Raw genomic sequence first — 18,508 nt, forward strand, 5'->3', positions numbered from 1 at the left:
TTCTACTTTGCAGAAACATGCACGTTTCTTGCCAAGCACCTCTCCCTATATACACATGTAGTAATCATTAAAAGGTTACTTACATAGGTATGTGTTAGTTATTAAAGGATGGCGAAGAAGAGTAACTCCGGCTCCGGAATACCTAACATTGATAAAACATGGTTCTCTTTTGAAAATTCGGTATAGGTGCCAAGCACACTGATCGCAATTCGTATGTACCTTGAAGGGGTTCCATTGACAGCGCTTAGTCTAACTAAAGAGGCTCTAGGCGTATAGTAATAAGTGGTATTTTATAGGTGGGTTAGTTAACAAAACTCAATTGGGGGCAATAGCTCTTTTAATTCTTAATAGGATATGATCATTTAGACTTCACCTTGATCATATTAAGTATGTACATCACAACTCTTTTTCATTAACTCTTACTATACATATCTATAAATGACAATATTCAGACTTTTTCCCTTTTACTACAGTAACATCGAAAAGGAATTGACGTCTGCACAATAACCATTGATGTAGAAGTATCATGGGGGTTTTGAGCTATGACCGCATCCCCCTGGTCTATAAGACGTTTAAGCGAAGGGTCAAAACACCACCCGAGACAATTCTGTCACATCGACCTCCTACCCCAAGCCCATGCAAAAATCTTTGAGCCGCCCAACCCGTGCTACCCAAGAATTCGCCCTATTCCTCACTCGACTATGTACCCCGTCGTGATGAAGAATTAAGTGGCATACTTCCGGTTTACCGTCCGTCTCCAGTCATGGAATCGGCTACCCTTGACCCCGGTAGGAATCCCCAGCTGCGTCCTGCACGGAAGATTTCCCAGTCCTGTTTCGAGAGCAACTCCTGGTCAAGGAGCGTAATATCCTTTCAGGGTTCGCCTCTAGGCCTAACCGGCGGCGGGTTCATAGATCGCCATGGGCTCGATTTAAGTGACGAGGTCCCCCTTCTGGGGCCGAACGTGGGTTGTTTCTCTTTCTCACTCCCTTCTTCAGACGACTTGTCCTGTGTATACGCTCTTTTTCCTTCATTCTCTCCCGGTGCCTTCGTGTGCTGTACGTCTTCGTTCTCTTAATTACGAGCAGGCCCTCGCCTTTTTGAAAAGCTTCTATATTGCCAGGTTCCGTTACGGTCATTCAGGAATACCTTTAACGACTCTTTCCACGGTAAAGAGGATATCAATCTTACGTTTAATTCCCCAATTAAAACCAAAAAATCGCAATCATGAAGTACGCTGCAGCGCTCTCGCTAGCCGTTGCGCCTCTGGCCATCGCTAAGGCAGTTCACAATGTCTACCCGCAACACAAGAGAACTAGCCACCTGCAAAAGGGTGAAGGTGCTATTGAAGGTATTGGTGGCAGCATCGGTCAATTAGTACAAGGAGTTTCGCTCGGAAGCGCCACGCAAGTTATCGTGATCTGGGCGAACCCTGGTAACAACGCTGCGACGACAACATTGCACGAGCAGACCACGGTAACGCAGACCGTCACTGAAGGTGCTGCTGCCGCAACTAGCGCTGCCGCAGGGGCCGCAGCCACTCACACAGTCACCGTCGGTGGTGCCGCTGGTCTAGTCTTCACCCCCGACCAAATAACAGCCAACGTTGGTGACATGGTCATCTTCGAATTCATGAGCGCCAACCACACCGCTACTCAATCCACTTTCGGTACACCCTGCAAGATCATGGAGGGCGGTATGGACTCCGGTTTCCAGCCGAACCCCAACAACACCGTCAGCCCCCCTCCCAAGGTTGCCATGCAAGTCATGACCACCGACCCCCTATGTAAGTCAATAAAATTTAAACCCTACTTGTCTACATCCCAACTAACAGATAACAGGGTTCTACTGCCGTCAAATGGGTCACTGTGGAAAGGGTATGACCTTCTCCATCAACCCCACTGCTGAGAAGACCCAGGCTATGTTCCAAGCCATGGCTATCCAACAGAACGGCCAAGGAGCCGGCAGCGCCATCACTGGTAACGCTACTGAGACCAGTGCTTCGTCTGCCGTTGCTGCTGCGCCCGCCGCCACATCCGGCATCAACATGGGAAGCGGTTCCGTCGAGAACGGTGCTTGTGTCTGCGCTGTCACTTGCGCCTCTGGCAGCTTCCCGGCCGTGGCAGCCCAGGGCATCGGCGCCTTCGGTGGCATTGCAGGTTTGTGATAGGCCTCGTGTATTATAGAATATCAAACACAATCTAACCTGTAGATAGGAGCTCTTCCCGCAAGCATGATGGAGGCCATCTAAGTTAATTCTCAGAGGAAAGCGGCGTCCGGTTGGGAATCATGAAAGGTTGTGATACCAGGGATATCGTATAATTGTGCAGCTGCTATTGCAGTTCGCGAAGAAAACGAGATGTTCCGAAATTTTCTTGGGGGGTTTAAACACCTGAATGACTTGTAGACTTTTTTTTTTTTTATTACCTGGCATAGGAGGTTTTTTTTATACATATGACTGGATCGTATATTATAGGTGCACTTAATAGGTCATCAATGAAGTAAAATACCATTTGTCGTCTGCAATACTGAATCGTGATGTTTGTCTTGTTAACATGACTACGGTATAGGATCTATCGCTTGGATAAGAGAATAGATGATACGCTACACGGCTGTTATCGGAGAAAGTCACGCTTCAGATCAATAATGATTGTATTCGTCAAGGGACGAAAGTGGGAAAGAAAGTCTAGACGCCATCACACGCCTAAAACTAGTATGTCCTGCCGAAGAAATATCGTCCTACTTCGTCATATCGTGAAAAGCATCCTTCCCGCCTTATCTATGGTGTATGAAAAAAAAAACTCCCTTTTCGCCATGCTCAAGTCACCACGGTTACTTTCCACCGGAAGCCTTCTTCGCATCGGCTAGAATAGAAGATCAGTAATCGACAAACTTCCAATATTAACATTGTCCTTACCAGCGGCTTGCTTCTTGCGCATCATCTCGGCGACGGCCTCCTTGTCGCGCTGCATCTCGGAACCGCTCTTGCTGCTCTTCGATTTCTGTAGAAAATATGATTAGTCTATCGTTACTCTCCTCCGAGCAACCCGACGGCATCGGCATCCTTATATTTGGGCATTATGGTTTGTGTCGGATTCCATATTAAGATCATCCATCTCTTAAAACATATTCCTTTGTTCCCGACATCATGACAGTATATAGTAATAGATATTGACCGGCCGATCGGAAGGGACTGCGAGGGCTCGGAAGTATATGGGTAGAGGAATGTAAGCAGGCGGAAGAACTCACCTGTGCAGCTTGCTGCTTGAGGTTCTTCTCACGCGCCTTTTCACGCTGGTTACCGCGGGCCATTTTTGCTGAGGATGTGGAGAGATAGAAGTAATCTGGGTAAGGATGGCGAAATCGGCGCTTAATAAAACGTGGATGGAAGACTCGTTTGTCTTGTCTCGGTGGTCTGGTAAGGATAGGTTGAGGGACGAAGATCAGAGGAATTTAAGGCTAGGTTTATGAATGCTAACCGCCAGTTGCTTAAAATAAAGAAACGGTGTCGGAAGCGCAGAAGTTTAGGGGAGTGGGTTCCCACTTAGAGCCGCGCTGGTAGCCTGTCAGTTGGTCGGTGCGGGCGGCCTTACCTGTCGCATTAATCCTCTATGGTACCTGCAATAGTGCGATGGTTGCGCTAGAGAATAGGCGCAAAGTTTTGACCGCGTGACTCCTGAGCCAATCATATCCATTTATCTCACAGTCACCTTCTGGATCATTCTTTACTCATTAGAATGAATCGGCGGTAGAACCCCCCAGCTTGTCAGATTCTCCACGCCGCCCACGATGCAAGCGGTCGTTCGCACATCGCCGATTCAATCAAATCCAAAATTCCCTAAGATAAAACGAAATCAATCTATGAAAACTACCTTCGATTCAATTTAATTTTCTCAATTATCAGCGGATTCAATAGATGAACAATATCAATGTCTGAACTTATGTACCTACAAAAACCCATAAGTACGAATGGCCTTCAAGTGATGTACTGAAAATATCCGGGACGATTTTTGGATGGCCTTCAAAGAAGCCAAGAATTCCACAACGCCTTGAAGCGAATACAATCGTCAAAGGATTCTTCGACCATGAACAGCTCAGCAACGCCGGACGCAATGATTGAATTTGCCTTTCGACCTGCTTGATTAAGACGCAATTTAAAGATATCTATCCCAGGTGTTTCCGTACCATTTAAACAGATCTTGGTGGAGTTGGGCCAATAGAAACGATGTTAACATGAAACAAAGTCTGTTCATTCACAGCCAATGAAACCTTTGCAACAACCCAATTCTCTATATGCATTCGCTCAACGAGAGACAGGATATTCCCAAATTATTGGATGGGATGGTGTACCGCTGCAGGTCGATCTCACGCTTCCCCTAGTTGCCGGTTTCCTAAGATGATAGTACGTGGATCGTTCAGAGTTGTGATTCGTGTCGATTCGCCAAGGGAGATGCTGGTCTAAACTGACAAAGGAAGGGATTCATCCACTCTATGCATCGTGGAGTATGCAAGAAATAGTATTCAGATCAATTTCCACCTTAACTCCTTGCTGCTTGTAATCCATACCCTTGAGAATCGAACTTAACCGGCTCCTACCTGGTTCACGCGTGCGCGTCTACCAATAGCTTCAACCGCTAGACACTCCCTGACGGAACACCTCGGGCTTCAATAGAGCATGATAGCACTTAAGCCCAACTAAATTCATTGGTCAGAGCAATCTTCCCTGACGCGAAACATGGAACAAGCGCCCCGATGAATTGTTACATTCTATGACTTTGTAATTGTCCGTAAATTCATTGTGCGGTCCTTGAAACCCTTCTTTGAGTAAAGCTTCTTTTTCTTCCACCATATTAAAAGATCGTGAGCTGCTGGTCCACACATTCTCTCCTTGTTCACGATTTTTACACCATAAGGATTTTATTGTCCTCGACGGACGTACATAATACCAATATTTTCATATTCATCCATTGTTTGTATTGTTATAAATCTTCACGCCACAAGGTCGACAATTTACGTTCCCTCTTACCTTTTCCTTGGTTTTTTTCCTTCAACTTCTTTTCTCGGCCACACAACTTACCACCACATTCATTCGACCGAAAATTCTCAGATCTGCCAGCCAGATCCCGTCGTACCAAAGAAAGAAAATTCGCATTCGTAGCAACTGCTGGCAGTTTCAACAGTTGGTCTCCCATTTTTTTAATATACGAACGATGCTTCCAAAACATCGTAACGCTAACGCTTACACACCTAGAGACACAAAACTAGGTATCGCCAGGGCATTAAATATGTTGGGCGTCAAGTCTCAATCCGGCTTCCAAGGCTCCGCCTTCATTATCCTCCAGGTTATCCGTTGTTGCAATATCGCCGTCCTACTGGCCATTATTTTCGTCTCCGGGGTTATGATGTACTTCGCCAAGATGCCCAACGGCTTCCAGTTCTTCAACGACGTCTCCCTTGCCTTTGTGATCGGCATCTCCGGCCTCCTACTCTGGACGGAACTACCGATTGAATTCGGCAAAGAAATGATCGGACGTAACTGGCCAGTCATCAGCGAAGCGCGTGGTTTCACCTGGCTCGGTATTTCGATGATTCTCATGGGCTCCCATCACCTCGGCGCACTCAGCAATGATACTTATAACAACAAGGACGTCCCCTTCCAGGTCTGGCAGGCTATCTTAGGAACCGGCATCATCTCCATCGCCTTCGGTGTTACCAACATCATCTCCTCTCTCATTTTCAGCAACAAGAAGGACGGTGTTCACGCTCGCGAGGTCCGCAACAAAGGCGCAACCACCCAAGATGTCATCTTCCATGAGGAGTACGAAAGCTACCGAAGCAACTCTATCCGCAAGGAAAAGCCTAAGACTAGGAGCTTCTTCTTCGGCAAGGGCGACGCCAAGCCTAAGATTAGCCATCCGATTGCTGTCCACGATATCGAGCACGGACACGGTGACGAACTCCCGATGGTCGATGATCGCAGCAGTCCTATCATCCCCGACGTCAAGCGCCCTCCGACTGCGCTACACCCTGCCTACAACGCCGGATCGAGATCAAGCCGATACAGCGAGGCGAGCCATCTTGATCGCTTTGACAATAGGATATAGTCAATTAGCACAAGAGGGTTGGCCAAAAATAATTGTAGCATTACGACATGGTGTTCATGAAGGAAAGGAAAGGCGTTTAGGCATTATTTTGATTTCGGATATACCCTGATTCTGGTCCACGGACCTTTGGTCTGGCTTCTTACATACCATAGCGTTCATTAGCATCCCATCATAATTAGGAAAGTGATAATAATATTATTGAAAGTTCATCGAATTCTTTAATTTGTTTTCCATGACAGCGTGATACGTATGGCCCGTATTTAATTCCTGCTAAATTGTGATTGAAAAAAAAAAACGATGATCAGGTGAAAAATGATGCATCTGTATTTGTGACTAGAGACAGGTACCTACTGTACCTAGGCAGGTATCTTATCACCACATGGCTTAAGCCACCAAAGTTGTGAAGCCTTAGTTGGTAGGCGCACGTGACTGGTTAAGTGACACAAATGTACACTATGTGGGTCTCTAGGCGGCGTGTAACTTCCCGAAGTACTTCCTTGTACCTAACTTTATCCATTGTCCGACTTCCTGGATTTCATCGGCCAAAGCTTCCGTTTAACAATCAACTTTCTCTCGCGACCTTCTACAACTTTATTTCCATCTACAACAACAACAACAACAAAAATCCCTTTCTCCTTCCCTTCTTTTCAATAACAGTTCTTTGCTTCTTGCGCGACCAAACGCTGATATTTCTTGCGACGATTTTTCTCGACAACCCTTTCAATACTTCGCCTCTGAAGGCCTTCATAGGATTTCAGCTTTGATCCACACTCGGTTTCCTCTGCTCCGACGCGACGACCTCAATCGCCTCTCGACGCGCCTCATCGACAGTCCCATTCATCAAATTGACCGGTTATACAGAAAATTCAGTAGTACTTGGAAGCGTAAGAGAGAACACGCGGATTGGGCCTAGGGCCTTTCGGCGTAGTGGGGTTCTAGTGAAGGCAATGCTTGAGCACTCTTGATCTCTTCAATACCTACTGCCAGACAGGCTCAAGGCCGTGCTCTAGCAATTTGGTAGAGTCCGGTCAGAGAGTCAATCATCCAATATTAAATTCTCGTACCTTTTGTATTGGTGAGAAGATTGCATAAGGGGCGTTTGCCTTTGTGACATACACTTTCAGTACTGTGCACGCGCCAGAGGAAAGCGGCAAAATTACAGCTGCTGACTCTTCTCTACACGTTGCAAATTACTTCTCATTAGCCCCCTCTTTCATCAAATCAATTCCCTTGTGTTCGCGCCCATTTAGCAACCATGTCCAACGAATCCGAGTCGGAGGCGGTAGCCTCGGCCTTCAGAGAAGCAGTGGAGGATCTTCATGGGTTTGCTAGGAATGAAATTAATACCTTAACTATAATCGCAAGAGAGAATACCGAACATGCACACGCAATCTCTGGAGCTCTTCAAGAGCACATAAAACGAGTAGGTTAAAATTCTTCTTTGCCGACTACGTGATAGTCAGATTTCCTTTTGTCTAGTCCGCGTGTCGATCTGTTGCTGGTTGAAAAGTGAACCCATAGAGCCCGTACTAATATACTCCTTTTAGGTTGTACCTCCTAAAAAACTGGCTTCTCTATACCTCCTCGATTCCATCGTCAAGAATGTAGGAACTCCCTACACCCTCTACTTCGGTAGAAAGCTGTACCAGACCTTCATGGAGGCTTATGCCTCGGTCGATATGGGAACCCGACGGAAGATGGACGAGATGCTGAGGACATGGAAGGAGCCTGTTCCGGGATCTCTCGATACCAGGCCGGTATTCCCCCCGGACGTTACGCGTCCCATTGAGAACGCTCTCATCAAAGCAAGAACATCGACATTACAAGCACAACGCGAGCATGCTCGAGGCCAACAACAATTACTTGGCCGTGGAAGGCCGTCGAGCCAGGGAGTGCCTTTCCGCGATACCCCGACGCCTCCAAGTGCTCACTTACCTCCTCAGGCCAACGGTTATCATTCTCAGACTCCCACGCCGACTACAAACGGCTCATCCTATAGCAACCCAGCCCAGTCAATGCCAGCTAGCTACCCGATGCATTTAGTAAGTATATAATTTTATCTTTATTAGAATTATCACTAATATCCTGTTTAGAGCCAGCAACTTCCGTCTAGATCTACGCCACAACCTATGCCAACAACAATGGCCTTTCAACCCCCCCAATTAGGAGGTTATGGCGCACCGCAGGCTGGAATCAGCACAGATGCTTTAAAAGATGACATCCAAAAACTAATTGCGGCCTCCCAGGCCCAGTCCGCACACAATCCGCATGATCCTAGTATACAGACAAGGCTGAAGGCGTTGGTGGATTTACAAAACATACTTCAGACCCAGAACCTGCCACAGGATCAGTTAGTGCTTGTTAAGAATCGAATTGCTGATCTTGCCGTGACTATAAGAGCACCCCCTGCCCAAAATTCTACCCCTATACCCACATCACAACCTGTAGCAGTAGCCCCTCCGCCGGCACCAGCTCCGGCTCCAGCTCCAGCCTCGAAGATTTCTCTAGACTCCTTGCTTGGTGCCGGTGCGTTAGCTGCTATAATGGCACGGAATTCTACCACACCAAAGGCATCTACACCCTATCCTCCTCCCGCAGCAGCTCCTGTTCCTACACCCCCACCTCAACGAGTTGAGCCTCAAAAGCCGGCCGTGACACAACCAGTACCAACCCCCGCATCAGATCCTTTAGCACTTATGAATATGCTAAGGCAAGCCGGTTTACTTCCGGCCACAACACCGGCTAGTAGTTCAGCAGCAATTCCTCCTAAGCCTACACCTTCACTACCTTTTCCTATGCCTTTTAACATTCCGAGTGCACTTATGGGCAACCAACCCCCTCGTCCTCCCACTCTTGAAGCTCTGACGAGTGATATTATCCTGAGGCCTGCGTCTCTAAAACAGTACGTCTCTTTGATATAGTTACATTTAAATTCGTACTAACGGGCTTGTAGATTCCGCCCTCATCTCTTACCTTTACTTTTCGACGCACTTGGACCTCAATGCACGCAATGTGGACGGCGGTTCCCTAAGGATGAGGAGGGTAAGAAGAAAAAGACTGCGCACATGGATTGGCATTTCCGGGTGAACCAGCGCATTGCCGATGCTGAGAAGCGAGGTCAACACCGGAGTTGGTTGGTTGACGAAGTTGTGAGTATTCCTAGTAAATCTGATTATATTTGAAGAGTACATATACTAACATGAGTAGGACTGGATCAAAACCCGGGAAACTGTCGACACGGATCATATCGCTCCATCTAGCGATTCGAACGCAGCCTCGGGCGGCTCAGCACCCAAAGCGCCACAACTACAATACATTCCCGTTCCCGATGATCCCGAGTCGGCAAATAGTATCTGCAGTATTTGCCAAGAGAAGTTTGAGATGAGATGGTTAGATGACGCCCAGGAGTTCGTCTGGCCGGACGCCATGAGAGTCGGCGAGAAGATATATCACGCTAGTTGTTACAAGGAGGCATTTAAGGACGGTGGAAACACACCGCCGATTTACACGAGAGGTACACCCGAGCCGACTACAGGAAAGCGAAAGGCCGAGGTGAGTTTTCGCATTCCTATCTACTTGTACTTATTATGGAAATTCCGTTACTAATACATCACAAGCAGGATGAACTGACCTCTGCGCAACGAAGCAAGATGAAGGTGGAGAGTACATAGGATGCACACTCTAGTTCTCCGGTCTGTTCCAGCTTTGGACGAACTGGTCCTATCCGCTCACCGTGTACCATTAAGGCTAGCCTCGACAGCCCGGTACGCGCGGGACGTTACGAGCCGATGTACTCGAGTCCCCTGAGAAACTCCTTCAGAGAGTGAGAGGGAGCGAACCGACTACACAGACGCCTGAAGCGTTATTGTTTTTGTCTAGGTGCCGTGTAACTCCACTCGGCATATTGCGTTAAACCATTGGCTATGGCTGCATAGAGCAGCAACAGTAAACGGCCAATGAGATACCTGCCTAGGTACTTGGGTACTTAGATGACTTGTCTCCTAGGAGAGGTTGGGGAGGGTGGGAGGAGACATCCAGCGATTGGCAGAGGTACTTGCATTAAAGAAATATAAATATTGATTAAAATGATTCTGTGGCTTTTGCTAAGTGATCGTCATCTCAGGACTTTTATTTCCATGTTTTGTTAGTATGACATGCTGTTAGGAGTGGGTCACCGTATGGATATCGTAGAAATTACTGCTTCGAATATCTCGCCTTTAATTAGATGCCGAGATCACAACCGTTGCATCTTTTTAATGTTCGACATAATTGAGACAAACTAAATATAACTTGGGAACTCAGAAACTATGCTAGGCAAGCTTATCAGCATTGGCGGGCCGCGTGTCAGGGCGGCGATCCGGTTTTTGTGCTACCAAGGACTCGGTCCCGAGATCGTCAGCCATCTTTCAGCCACATGTCTCTAAAGGGACGGTTACTGTCTCGGCCGAGCTGGGATCCTTGCGTCTGTGCCGTCCTTACATATGCGTGCCGTGGTAGAGATGTACGTGCGTGGGTGCCCCTTCGATCCTCTGCAGCGGCAAATTTGCCGCTCGTTCTCGGGAATTGGAATTGGGATTTGCTGCTGAACTTCTTTGGAATGCAGCGTGAATCCGACGTGCCTTATGGATGATTGGATCGACAAATGAATTTATGTGCTGCGCCGTCTGGCATCTTCGGCGCATTTGTCAGTTGAGACCGATGCTGAGGTTTGGTTTCTGTGTAGTTAATGCTTGGCATTTCGTATTTTTGAGGGTTGGCATCTTAAAGCACTGCACTTTTATCTTGATCTTATCAATTCGGAACTCCGAAGGGGATGCTCAACGCCACGATATGACGCTATCCCGATGGTACGCGTCATAAGCCGCAACACGCAGCCGGCGTTTGAAGGAACATCTAGATGGTGGATTTACGCCTCTCGGGAATAACCGATAATACTGCTATAGAAAATAAGGTCTTCTATAACCAGGAGATTGGGGAATGCGGAAATAGGAAAACAATTATCTCCAGTTTTCCGAGAGGCACGGCACTCTGCTATAGGCAAATGGGTGGAGACGCCTGCGTGGATGGTGTCATCAAGGAAGCGGCAACGTGGAAAATGAATCGTTGGAAGAGCTAAGAAAACCGAGTATTTGGCCTAGGACGTTTGATGATAGGTCAATGGCGACTTTTATACGTATGTCTTGAATTTTAACCTCGTATTGGTATAAGATAGCTTTTTGCCTGTCGTCAATCAAGCTTATGCTAGCTTAGGTAGGTAGTTGATCACACAATTCTTAGGTATATGAGAGACATATAGCTTAAGTTACGATGAATACTGTCCAACCTATACGCCACTCTGTAAATACCTACTTATATACTCTGAGATGGGTTGGAGTATATAAAGGGTACTCTCTTTACCATTGGATTTAAGTATCTCATCAGATGAGATCCACACCCCCCCCTTAACCATTTCTACTTCATACCAACACTGCCTATTGCAATCCTATGTAGTCATTGCGTGTGAGTAAGTGGACGTTTCATATAATTACTTACCTACTAGGTATCTTATCCTACTCCATGCTAATTATGGAAGCTTTATTTACTTTATTATCTACTAGTTACGCGTCACATCCTTCTTCTATCTTGTTCTCATAAATGATAGGTTACTTGGCTAGGGGGTTGACCGCAAAGTGGTGATTATGCATAAATATACCTGCTTTTCGGTGGGCTTCATCGGGATTTGTAGGCTCAAATCGAAACTTCTAGAAGCCCGATATTACCTTCTACTTAAGTTATAGAACCGAAATAATCTCGAGTTGGACAATTATAACAATGTCAAGCCAAGAAAAAGACAAAAAAGGTCTGTCATATCTATCCATCTCGCCGACGATTTATACTAATTCAACTTCAGCGTGTTACAACTGTATAATGCGGCACATTGCCTGTGATAAAACTGGCGTTCGTTGCAATAGATGTGCCAAGGGGAATTTAGAATGTCCTAGTTATGGTATAAGATATCGATTCGCAAATGAAGAGACAAAACCACAACCGGCTTCGTTCCCGGGTGTAAAGCATATTAGGTCAAGGCGCCGAAAAAGAAGCTATAAGTGGATTAAATATTGGACGGAATTGGCAACGCCAGAACCACAAATGTCGCCGGCATCGTCGACAGTGAGCCACTCACCGTCACCGTCCAGCAATTCTTTACCCTCGCCAAGCTCGCTACCAGGTATAATATCAGACATAGACCCTAGAACACGCCTGTGTTTTCTACATTGTAATTATATCCGCCCCTTTTCTAGCAAGCTATGAAATGCTGATGATGAAAGTTGCTGAAAATGTTGCTCCCTTTTTGGTAATGTTCGATGGCAAGACGAATGGTTACCGACACCATATATTACCTATGGCCTATAGCGAGCCTCTCGTTGAGAAAGCTGTCTGCGTTGTGTCAGCTTCTCACATTTCGGCAAAACAACGACGTCTTTGTAACCCCGCCGAGATTATAAGGGGTGGCCTGATCCGGAGGTTGTTTGAAACTTCAAGGTCGGAACCTGATTTGAGCGAGACTACTTGGGCAACGCTTGTTCTGCTAGTTGCGTCAGATATAATCAGTGGTCGCGATGATGTTTTAGTTATATATGAACTCCTGACTACATTCATAAAAGCCCGAGGACCCCTTGAGGAACCCATGTCCCCATTACAGAGATTTTTACATTTCCAGTCCTCCATGTGAGTGTACACCCAATATGTCTTACATCTAATCAATTGTGACATCTACATTCTGACCGACTTTACGCGTAATAGTCTAGGCTTCTTTATACAACCTTTCTCACATTTAGAGTCTCATTATAACAACCACAGCCCAATACCAATACTTGAAGATTATTATCGATATGACCCCTGTTTGCATAGGATCAACTCACATTACGAATGCACCGATTACGAAACATGGTTTCCCATCTACGAAGAACTTTTTCGCCTGGCGGGTGAAATTTGCGTGGCAAGAGAGGGGTCGGCGGTTTTACCAACTACTTTGGTCGATCATATACGGGACTGTGTTACGCAAATTAAACTTGCCTCTGAGAACATTGAGGAGAACACCCCAGGGTTCCATGCGATTGTCTGGCCTGTCTTTGTGGCCGCAGCAGAGAGTTTCTCGGACAGTAATCGCCGGTATTTCACCACAGTATTAAAACAGTTATGGGAAAGAACTAGCCATGTGAACATACTACGCGGACTCGAGGTTCTCCCCGATATATGGGCTCAGAGGGGCAAGAGGAGTTGGATTTCTATGATTTTAGACTATAAGGGGCTTGTTATATGTTGAGTACCTGGGTAATTATATCTTTTCTATTCGCATTGAACTACTTCCTCGGTTTCTAGATTAATGTCTTTTTGCTCAGCCACACCCCCTGCGCCATTTTTCTCGGGTTTTTCCATGTCATCTTTGAGTCCATATCGCGTATCCAATTCCTGTCTCAATGGTATATCTCGCTCTAATAAAACCAGCAGAGTCGCAAGACCAGCGAAAGCTATACCTATCAAGAACACTCGTTTTAGCCCTTCTCGATACACGGCACGAACTTCTGCCTGTACAGATGGAGAAAAGCTTGTTACAAAAGCGGCGGATGCTTGCTGATATGCGCCACCACCAGATAGTAACCGACGCGCGTCACTGTCGGATATGGTATTCAAAATCTGATCAATACGATTGTTAAAGATAGCGGCTGGGATAGCAACACCTCAAATGCTTCCGAATGCGCGGACGAAGCTCCATGCAGCAGTGGCAGCAGCCTGGTCAATCTCGGCCACGGGTGCTTGAAAAGCAGGCAATAGAGTATCAATGACAATACCAATACCGAGAGCGCCGATAGACTGGAAAACAGCCCACACAGCTATAGATGTATTCTCATCCATTGTTGAAAGCAATCCCATACCAAGCGTTGTGATTGCGAAGCCCGCGAAATGCAGGGGCGTAAACTTTCCCCAAATACTGAGCGCGATGGCAGCAACAGCAGCGCCAGACACTCCGAAAAGGGACATTGGTAGTAGGGAGTAACCGGTACGGAATGGCGTATATAGAGCCGCGGCCTGGAAATAGACAGGGAGAAAATATAAAAACCAGAAGTACATTGTTGAATTTAAAAAGGTGTTGATGATGACGATCACAGATGTACGATGCGCAAACAGATGCACCGGCATCACTGGTTCGACCGGCAGGCCGCTGATCTCGAAGGCTATGAATAGTAATAGACCGAGAAAGCCGAGAAACAAGGGCACTAACGTATGCCATGACGACCACGCATAGACGGTTCCGGCATATGTAAGCGAGTAAAGAATCGCTACCGTGCCTGCCATAAGTATGCCATTACCTATAAAGTCAATACGCTTGATTTTCTGAATGAGAGACGTCTCCTGGTCATATTCGACGTAAAGGAACAGGAACATTATTAGAAGCGATACTCCGCCAACCGGCAGGTTGATCCAAAAGACCCAGCGCCATGTCGTCGTATTAACTATAGCACCGCCGATTGTAGGGCCGGTTGAGATTCCGAGTGAAAAAATGGCAAGAACCACGGCCGTATATTTCCCTCGTTCGCGTAGTGGGACCAAGTCCGAAACTATAACGTCTAGTAGTAGAAAGAAGTGTAAGCTATTCAGCAGGTTGCTTGTAAGGTTTCACACAGGGGACGCCACTTACTATTCATTAAGACGATCCCTCCAGATCCTATACCTTGCACGGCCCGGCCCGCGATTAACATGCCCCCAGTCCTTGCTCGGCCACATATGCCGCTGCCAAGGGTGAATGTGGCTACGATAGCAATATAAATCCATCGTCGACCAAAAATGTCGCATAGCTGACCGAAGAGAGGTTGAAATGCGGCACTACGCTGTTTGTTAGTTTCCAGATTCCCTAGGTAGCTCACTTAACGAATAATAACAAACCTGCAGATTAAAAAAGCGTTTGTTATCCATACGAAATCTTCCCGTAGTTGAAGGTCCGTTAAAATTACGGGTGCCGAAGTTATGACCACGGTGTGCTCCAATGCAGCTAGAAGGGCCGTGACGCCGAGACCAATAATAACAATCCAGAAGCGAAATCCGCGTTTCAAGTCTTGAGGGACACCGTCAATAGGCCTGGATGTACTGCCTGTTCTTTCCGTTGATAATGCATCCGCCATCTTGTCCGTTTGAACTAGTTTGAATTTCCGACCTAAGCGGAAAATCGCGTATCCTCTACCTATGAGGCAAGTGGCCTATTTGTTTGATATGCGTTATCGTAAATCGCACCTCTTATTTCACCAGATATCCATTACTGTTACACGAGGATTAGTGCCAAGACTATGTTAGTTGTGATGTGTATTGAGTTGGTGGTTTGGATAACTTATATAAAACTCATTGTAGGACTATAAGGTCATGAGTTATGCAAGCGTACCAACATGAGGTTGGTAAGGAGAGACAGGTGTGAGTAAGTCGGTGGGGTCTCGTTCTAAGGGATGGCTTTAGGACCCAAGAGAATTATTAGATAAATATTGTTCTAAGATCTACCAAAACTTTGCCAGAAGTAATTACCTAGGTATGTAGTATTTATTATCTTGTTATAAATCTATTCGGAACCTAGAAACTACCGCCCGGACCGCTCCCTTAATACGAGTGGTTTGATTGACATGTTGGCCGAAAGAATATCTAGGTTACTAGGATACCTTTTTCTCACCGCACATCTGTGGCGTCAGAATTCCAAAGTTACCCCTTAACGTGATAGGCCCGGTTGATACATTAGCCGAAGATCTCTAGATACGTTACGACACGGTAGTATTTCCGATAGACGGCCATCACCAACACACATAGAACTTCAAAATAATGGGTTTGTTAGAGGTCTTATCAACACTGAACAGTATGTGAAGTACCAACACAGTTCTTGCCAAACTCATGTCCAAGAAATGAGGCTACAGATAGGTATATTATACTGTCAAAAAGGCAACATATACTGAGTAGCTCTTCATATAGGGGGTCAAGAACATATACGACGAGCAAATTATAACAAGATTAGAGTTATTCAAGCTTTTAATCAGCCCCATTTTGACATTGTACCGGGGTACAAGTATAACACCATCTTTGTTACTGGCCTAGGCCAGAAATTTTTGCTTAACCCGTCCTGTACCGGTGTAAGAATCTCACTCGTACTTCTGGCCGATGCCATATAGCATGTACCCAGAAGTCCTTGTCGAATGTCTTGTCTTGTCCACGGATCATTTCAAGGTCAAAGGTCCACAGCATCTTGGCAAGGAACAGCCTGATTTGACTCCATGCAATCTCTCTGCCTGTGCATAATCTAGGACCGATAGAAAAGGGCAAGTAACACTTTAAATCATCTTTAGAGAATTTGGTATCGTACCTAGGATGATCCGGCGGAAGCCAACGTTCCGGGTGGAAATTCAACGGGTCATGGAAATAGCGCGGATTGCGACAGATGTTGAAGTTGCTAACTTGGCATATAACCTGCAAAGTGTACGTATTAGAAATAGGGGTAGTAGATTAGGTGCCGGACAGTCAGCACAGGGGACTTACTCCTTTTGGGACGTAAACACTCGCGACAGTGGCACCGGGGCTTCTTCGTGGCATGCCCGAGATAGTCGTCACATGTGTACGTAGTGTTTCATGAATCACGGCGTTTAAATACTTCACATGAATTAATGTGTCAGGGGTGATGTCGTTGTAATCCCGGAAGGTATCTCTAATTTCCTCCACAAGTGCTGTATAAGCGTCCGGGGTCTTCAACAGAAAGAAGACAGCGCTGAAGAGTACAATTTGAACAGGGTCAAATCCAGCAAGGAAGAGTTGCATGGTAACTTGTTCTAGGTGAATTTTCTCTTTCTTTGTCGTAGGTGCAGGGACATCGAGTGGTAGCATGTAGTCGACAAAATCGGGATGTACCGTATCTCCTCGTTTATCTATGCGCTTTTGAACCTCCTGGCTGTTCATTTTGAAGAATGTTGGTAGGGTTCGAAGTACCTTTGGCGGAACGAACAAAATCGAAAGTGGACTAAGAAGCGGAAATCTCTTGGAAACTTGCATGACCGTCCCCAAGAAACTGGTGCCTAGTAACGTCTCGAGAAACTCGGTATACTTTCCTATTCATAGACCTTTAGTATAGGTACCTAGGTAGTCACGGGGTTGCCAGAGTGAAGCTTATCAAAGCAGACTTACCATCTCTCATTTGATGTAGTTCGCGACTATACGTCAGGTCTGCTGACATATCTGCAGCAAACCAGTTCGTCCACTATATGCTAAGTCAGTATTGACATATGATCTCACGGCGTATCTCAAGGTGATGGGAGTACAATACTTCGTAGAGATCAATTCCGTCAGTTGTGTCACCAAGTTCCCTCATCTTGTCAACAAATAAGTCAATATACATCTGCACAGTAGGCTCCTTGGCCTTGATAGCTTTGCTACTAAAGGCCGGGAAGACCTTCCTTGCTACATCACGACGTTTGACTGGATCAGTTTCCCAAGTGAGTCCCAAATCGCCCGTCCCGAAGTCCATGAGGTCAGTCTTCACCGAGGTTTCTTGGCCTTTAACCACTGAATTATATATGTCTAGGAGGATATGTTAACTTTACCCTTTACTAGATTAGCGATTGGATGATGCTTACCCTGCACTGCCCGTGGCGTCGAAAATACTATTCGAGGGTAATCTACTTAGTTCTGGTAATAGACTTGCTTAGGAAGCGCTCTTACCTATCTCATTAGGGGCAACGCGAACCACATCACCTAGAGTCACATGTTAGCGCGCTATTATACTTGACATAAGTTCACGCATTAGCATACCGTACTACTTTGCGAGCTGCTCCACTGCCCAAGGATATCTTCCTCTCAACCTAACTCATTAGACAATTGCTCAGACTGAAGTGGGATCTACTAACCAATTATAGGCAAAGAACGCGTTTGAGATCACTGCTAACTTAGGACCTGGGAATTTAGAAGCTGGATGGAAGTATAGCAGATAGATGCTGCGAGATATAGCGTAGCTGAAGGGCTAGACATCGTCAGTAAGGGTCTACAGTGAAAAGGGGGTTAGGAGGCAAGTCTCGCGACCATACAACGGCTATTGCTAGTAGAATCCATTGGAACGCCGTCAAGTTGGACAGATATGGTAGAAACAAACTGCTAGCAGTAGTCATGATGAACTCGCGATTTACTAGTATGTTAATATAAATGGTGCGACGATTCTAGGTTAACACATATGTGGGTGAGGAGATGGTGGACGATACAGATGATACATAATATAAATGGGGGACTGACGGGACATATGGTAAAATAGGGATTGGGTTGTAAATTCCATTATCATCGTCACCATTGGACAAAGCAAAACAAAATGTTGGTGGCCCAAAAGTGATAAGCGGTTGCTATTTCGAGTTCAA

At 46.1% G+C, this 18,508-nt stretch overlaps 7 protein-coding genes across 7 annotated transcripts; 4 read left to right on the forward strand and 3 right to left on the reverse strand.

Moving 5' to 3' along the window:
• The first annotated feature begins 978 nt into the window (after positions 1–978).
• F4822DRAFT_256040 (Cupredoxin) lies at positions 979–2,213 on the forward strand. Its single transcript, XM_051454508.1, has 2 exons — positions 979–1,786; positions 1,842–2,213. The coding sequence occupies exons 1-2, from the start codon at positions 1,228–1,230 to the stop codon at positions 2,165–2,167; spliced, it is 885 nt and encodes a 294-aa protein (XP_051314524.1). The 5' UTR covers positions 979–1,227; the 3' UTR covers positions 2,168–2,213.
• A 327-nt stretch (positions 2,214–2,540) lies between these two features.
• Positions 2,541–3,555, reverse strand: F4822DRAFT_256104 (putative serf family protein). The gene is made up of 3 exons (XM_051454509.1): positions 3,250–3,555; positions 2,918–3,002; positions 2,541–2,864 (listed from the first exon to the last, which is right to left on the reverse strand). Exons 1-3 carry the CDS (start codon positions 3,310–3,312, stop codon positions 2,833–2,835), a joined length of 180 nt encoding a protein of 59 aa, XP_051314525.1. The 5' UTR covers positions 3,313–3,555; the 3' UTR covers positions 2,541–2,832.
• A 1,730-nt stretch (positions 3,556–5,285) lies between these two features.
• On the forward strand, positions 5,286–6,104 carry F4822DRAFT_429368 (uncharacterized protein; the record flags this gene model as incomplete). Its single annotated transcript, XM_051461084.1, has 1 exon — positions 5,286–6,104. The coding sequence occupies one exon, from the start codon at positions 5,286–5,288 to the stop codon at positions 6,102–6,104; it is 819 nt and encodes a 272-aa protein (XP_051314526.1).
• Positions 6,105–7,059: 955 nt separating this feature from the next.
• On the forward strand, positions 7,060–10,220 carry F4822DRAFT_256144 (uncharacterized protein). The gene is made up of 5 exons (XM_051454510.1): positions 7,060–7,527; positions 7,652–8,146; positions 8,198–9,006; positions 9,058–9,253; positions 9,312–10,220. Exons 1-5 carry the CDS (start codon positions 7,360–7,362, stop codon positions 9,708–9,710), a joined length of 2,067 nt encoding a protein of 688 aa, XP_051314527.1. The 5' UTR covers positions 7,060–7,359; the 3' UTR covers positions 9,711–10,220.
• Positions 10,221–11,449: 1,229 nt separating this feature from the next.
• Positions 11,450–13,618, forward strand: F4822DRAFT_256191 (uncharacterized protein). The gene is made up of 5 exons (XM_051454511.1): positions 11,450–11,643; positions 11,702–11,943; positions 11,995–12,360; positions 12,413–12,812; positions 12,888–13,618. Exons 2-5 carry the CDS (start codon positions 11,916–11,918, stop codon positions 13,408–13,410), a joined length of 1,317 nt encoding a protein of 438 aa, XP_051314528.1. The 5' UTR covers positions 11,450–11,643; positions 11,702–11,915; the 3' UTR covers positions 13,411–13,618.
• Positions 13,434–15,265, reverse strand: F4822DRAFT_429371 (major facilitator superfamily domain-containing protein; the record flags this gene model as incomplete). The annotated part of the gene is made up of 4 exons (XM_051461085.1): positions 13,434–13,781; positions 13,851–14,713; positions 14,785–14,969; positions 15,030–15,265. 4 exons carry the CDS (start codon positions 15,263–15,265, stop codon positions 13,434–13,436), a joined length of 1,632 nt encoding a protein of 543 aa, XP_051314529.1.
• A 964-nt stretch (positions 15,266–16,229) lies between these two features.
• On the reverse strand, positions 16,230–18,131 carry F4822DRAFT_429372 (cytochrome P450; the record flags this gene model as incomplete). Its single annotated transcript, XM_051461086.1, has 7 exons — positions 16,230–16,583; positions 16,653–17,215; positions 17,292–17,364; positions 17,431–17,684; positions 17,741–17,767; positions 17,826–17,858; positions 18,050–18,131. 7 exons carry the CDS (start codon positions 18,129–18,131, stop codon positions 16,230–16,232), a joined length of 1,386 nt encoding a protein of 461 aa, XP_051314530.1.
• Positions 18,132–18,508: the final 377 nt, after the last annotated feature.

Source organism: Hypoxylon trugodes (genome assembly GCF_022578975.1).
Source record: "Hypoxylon trugodes strain CBS 135444 unplaced genomic scaffold F4822scaffold_5, whole genome shotgun sequence".
In the NCBI taxonomy this organism is placed as follows: domain Eukaryota; kingdom Fungi; phylum Ascomycota; class Sordariomycetes; order Xylariales; family Hypoxylaceae; genus Hypoxylon; species Hypoxylon trugodes.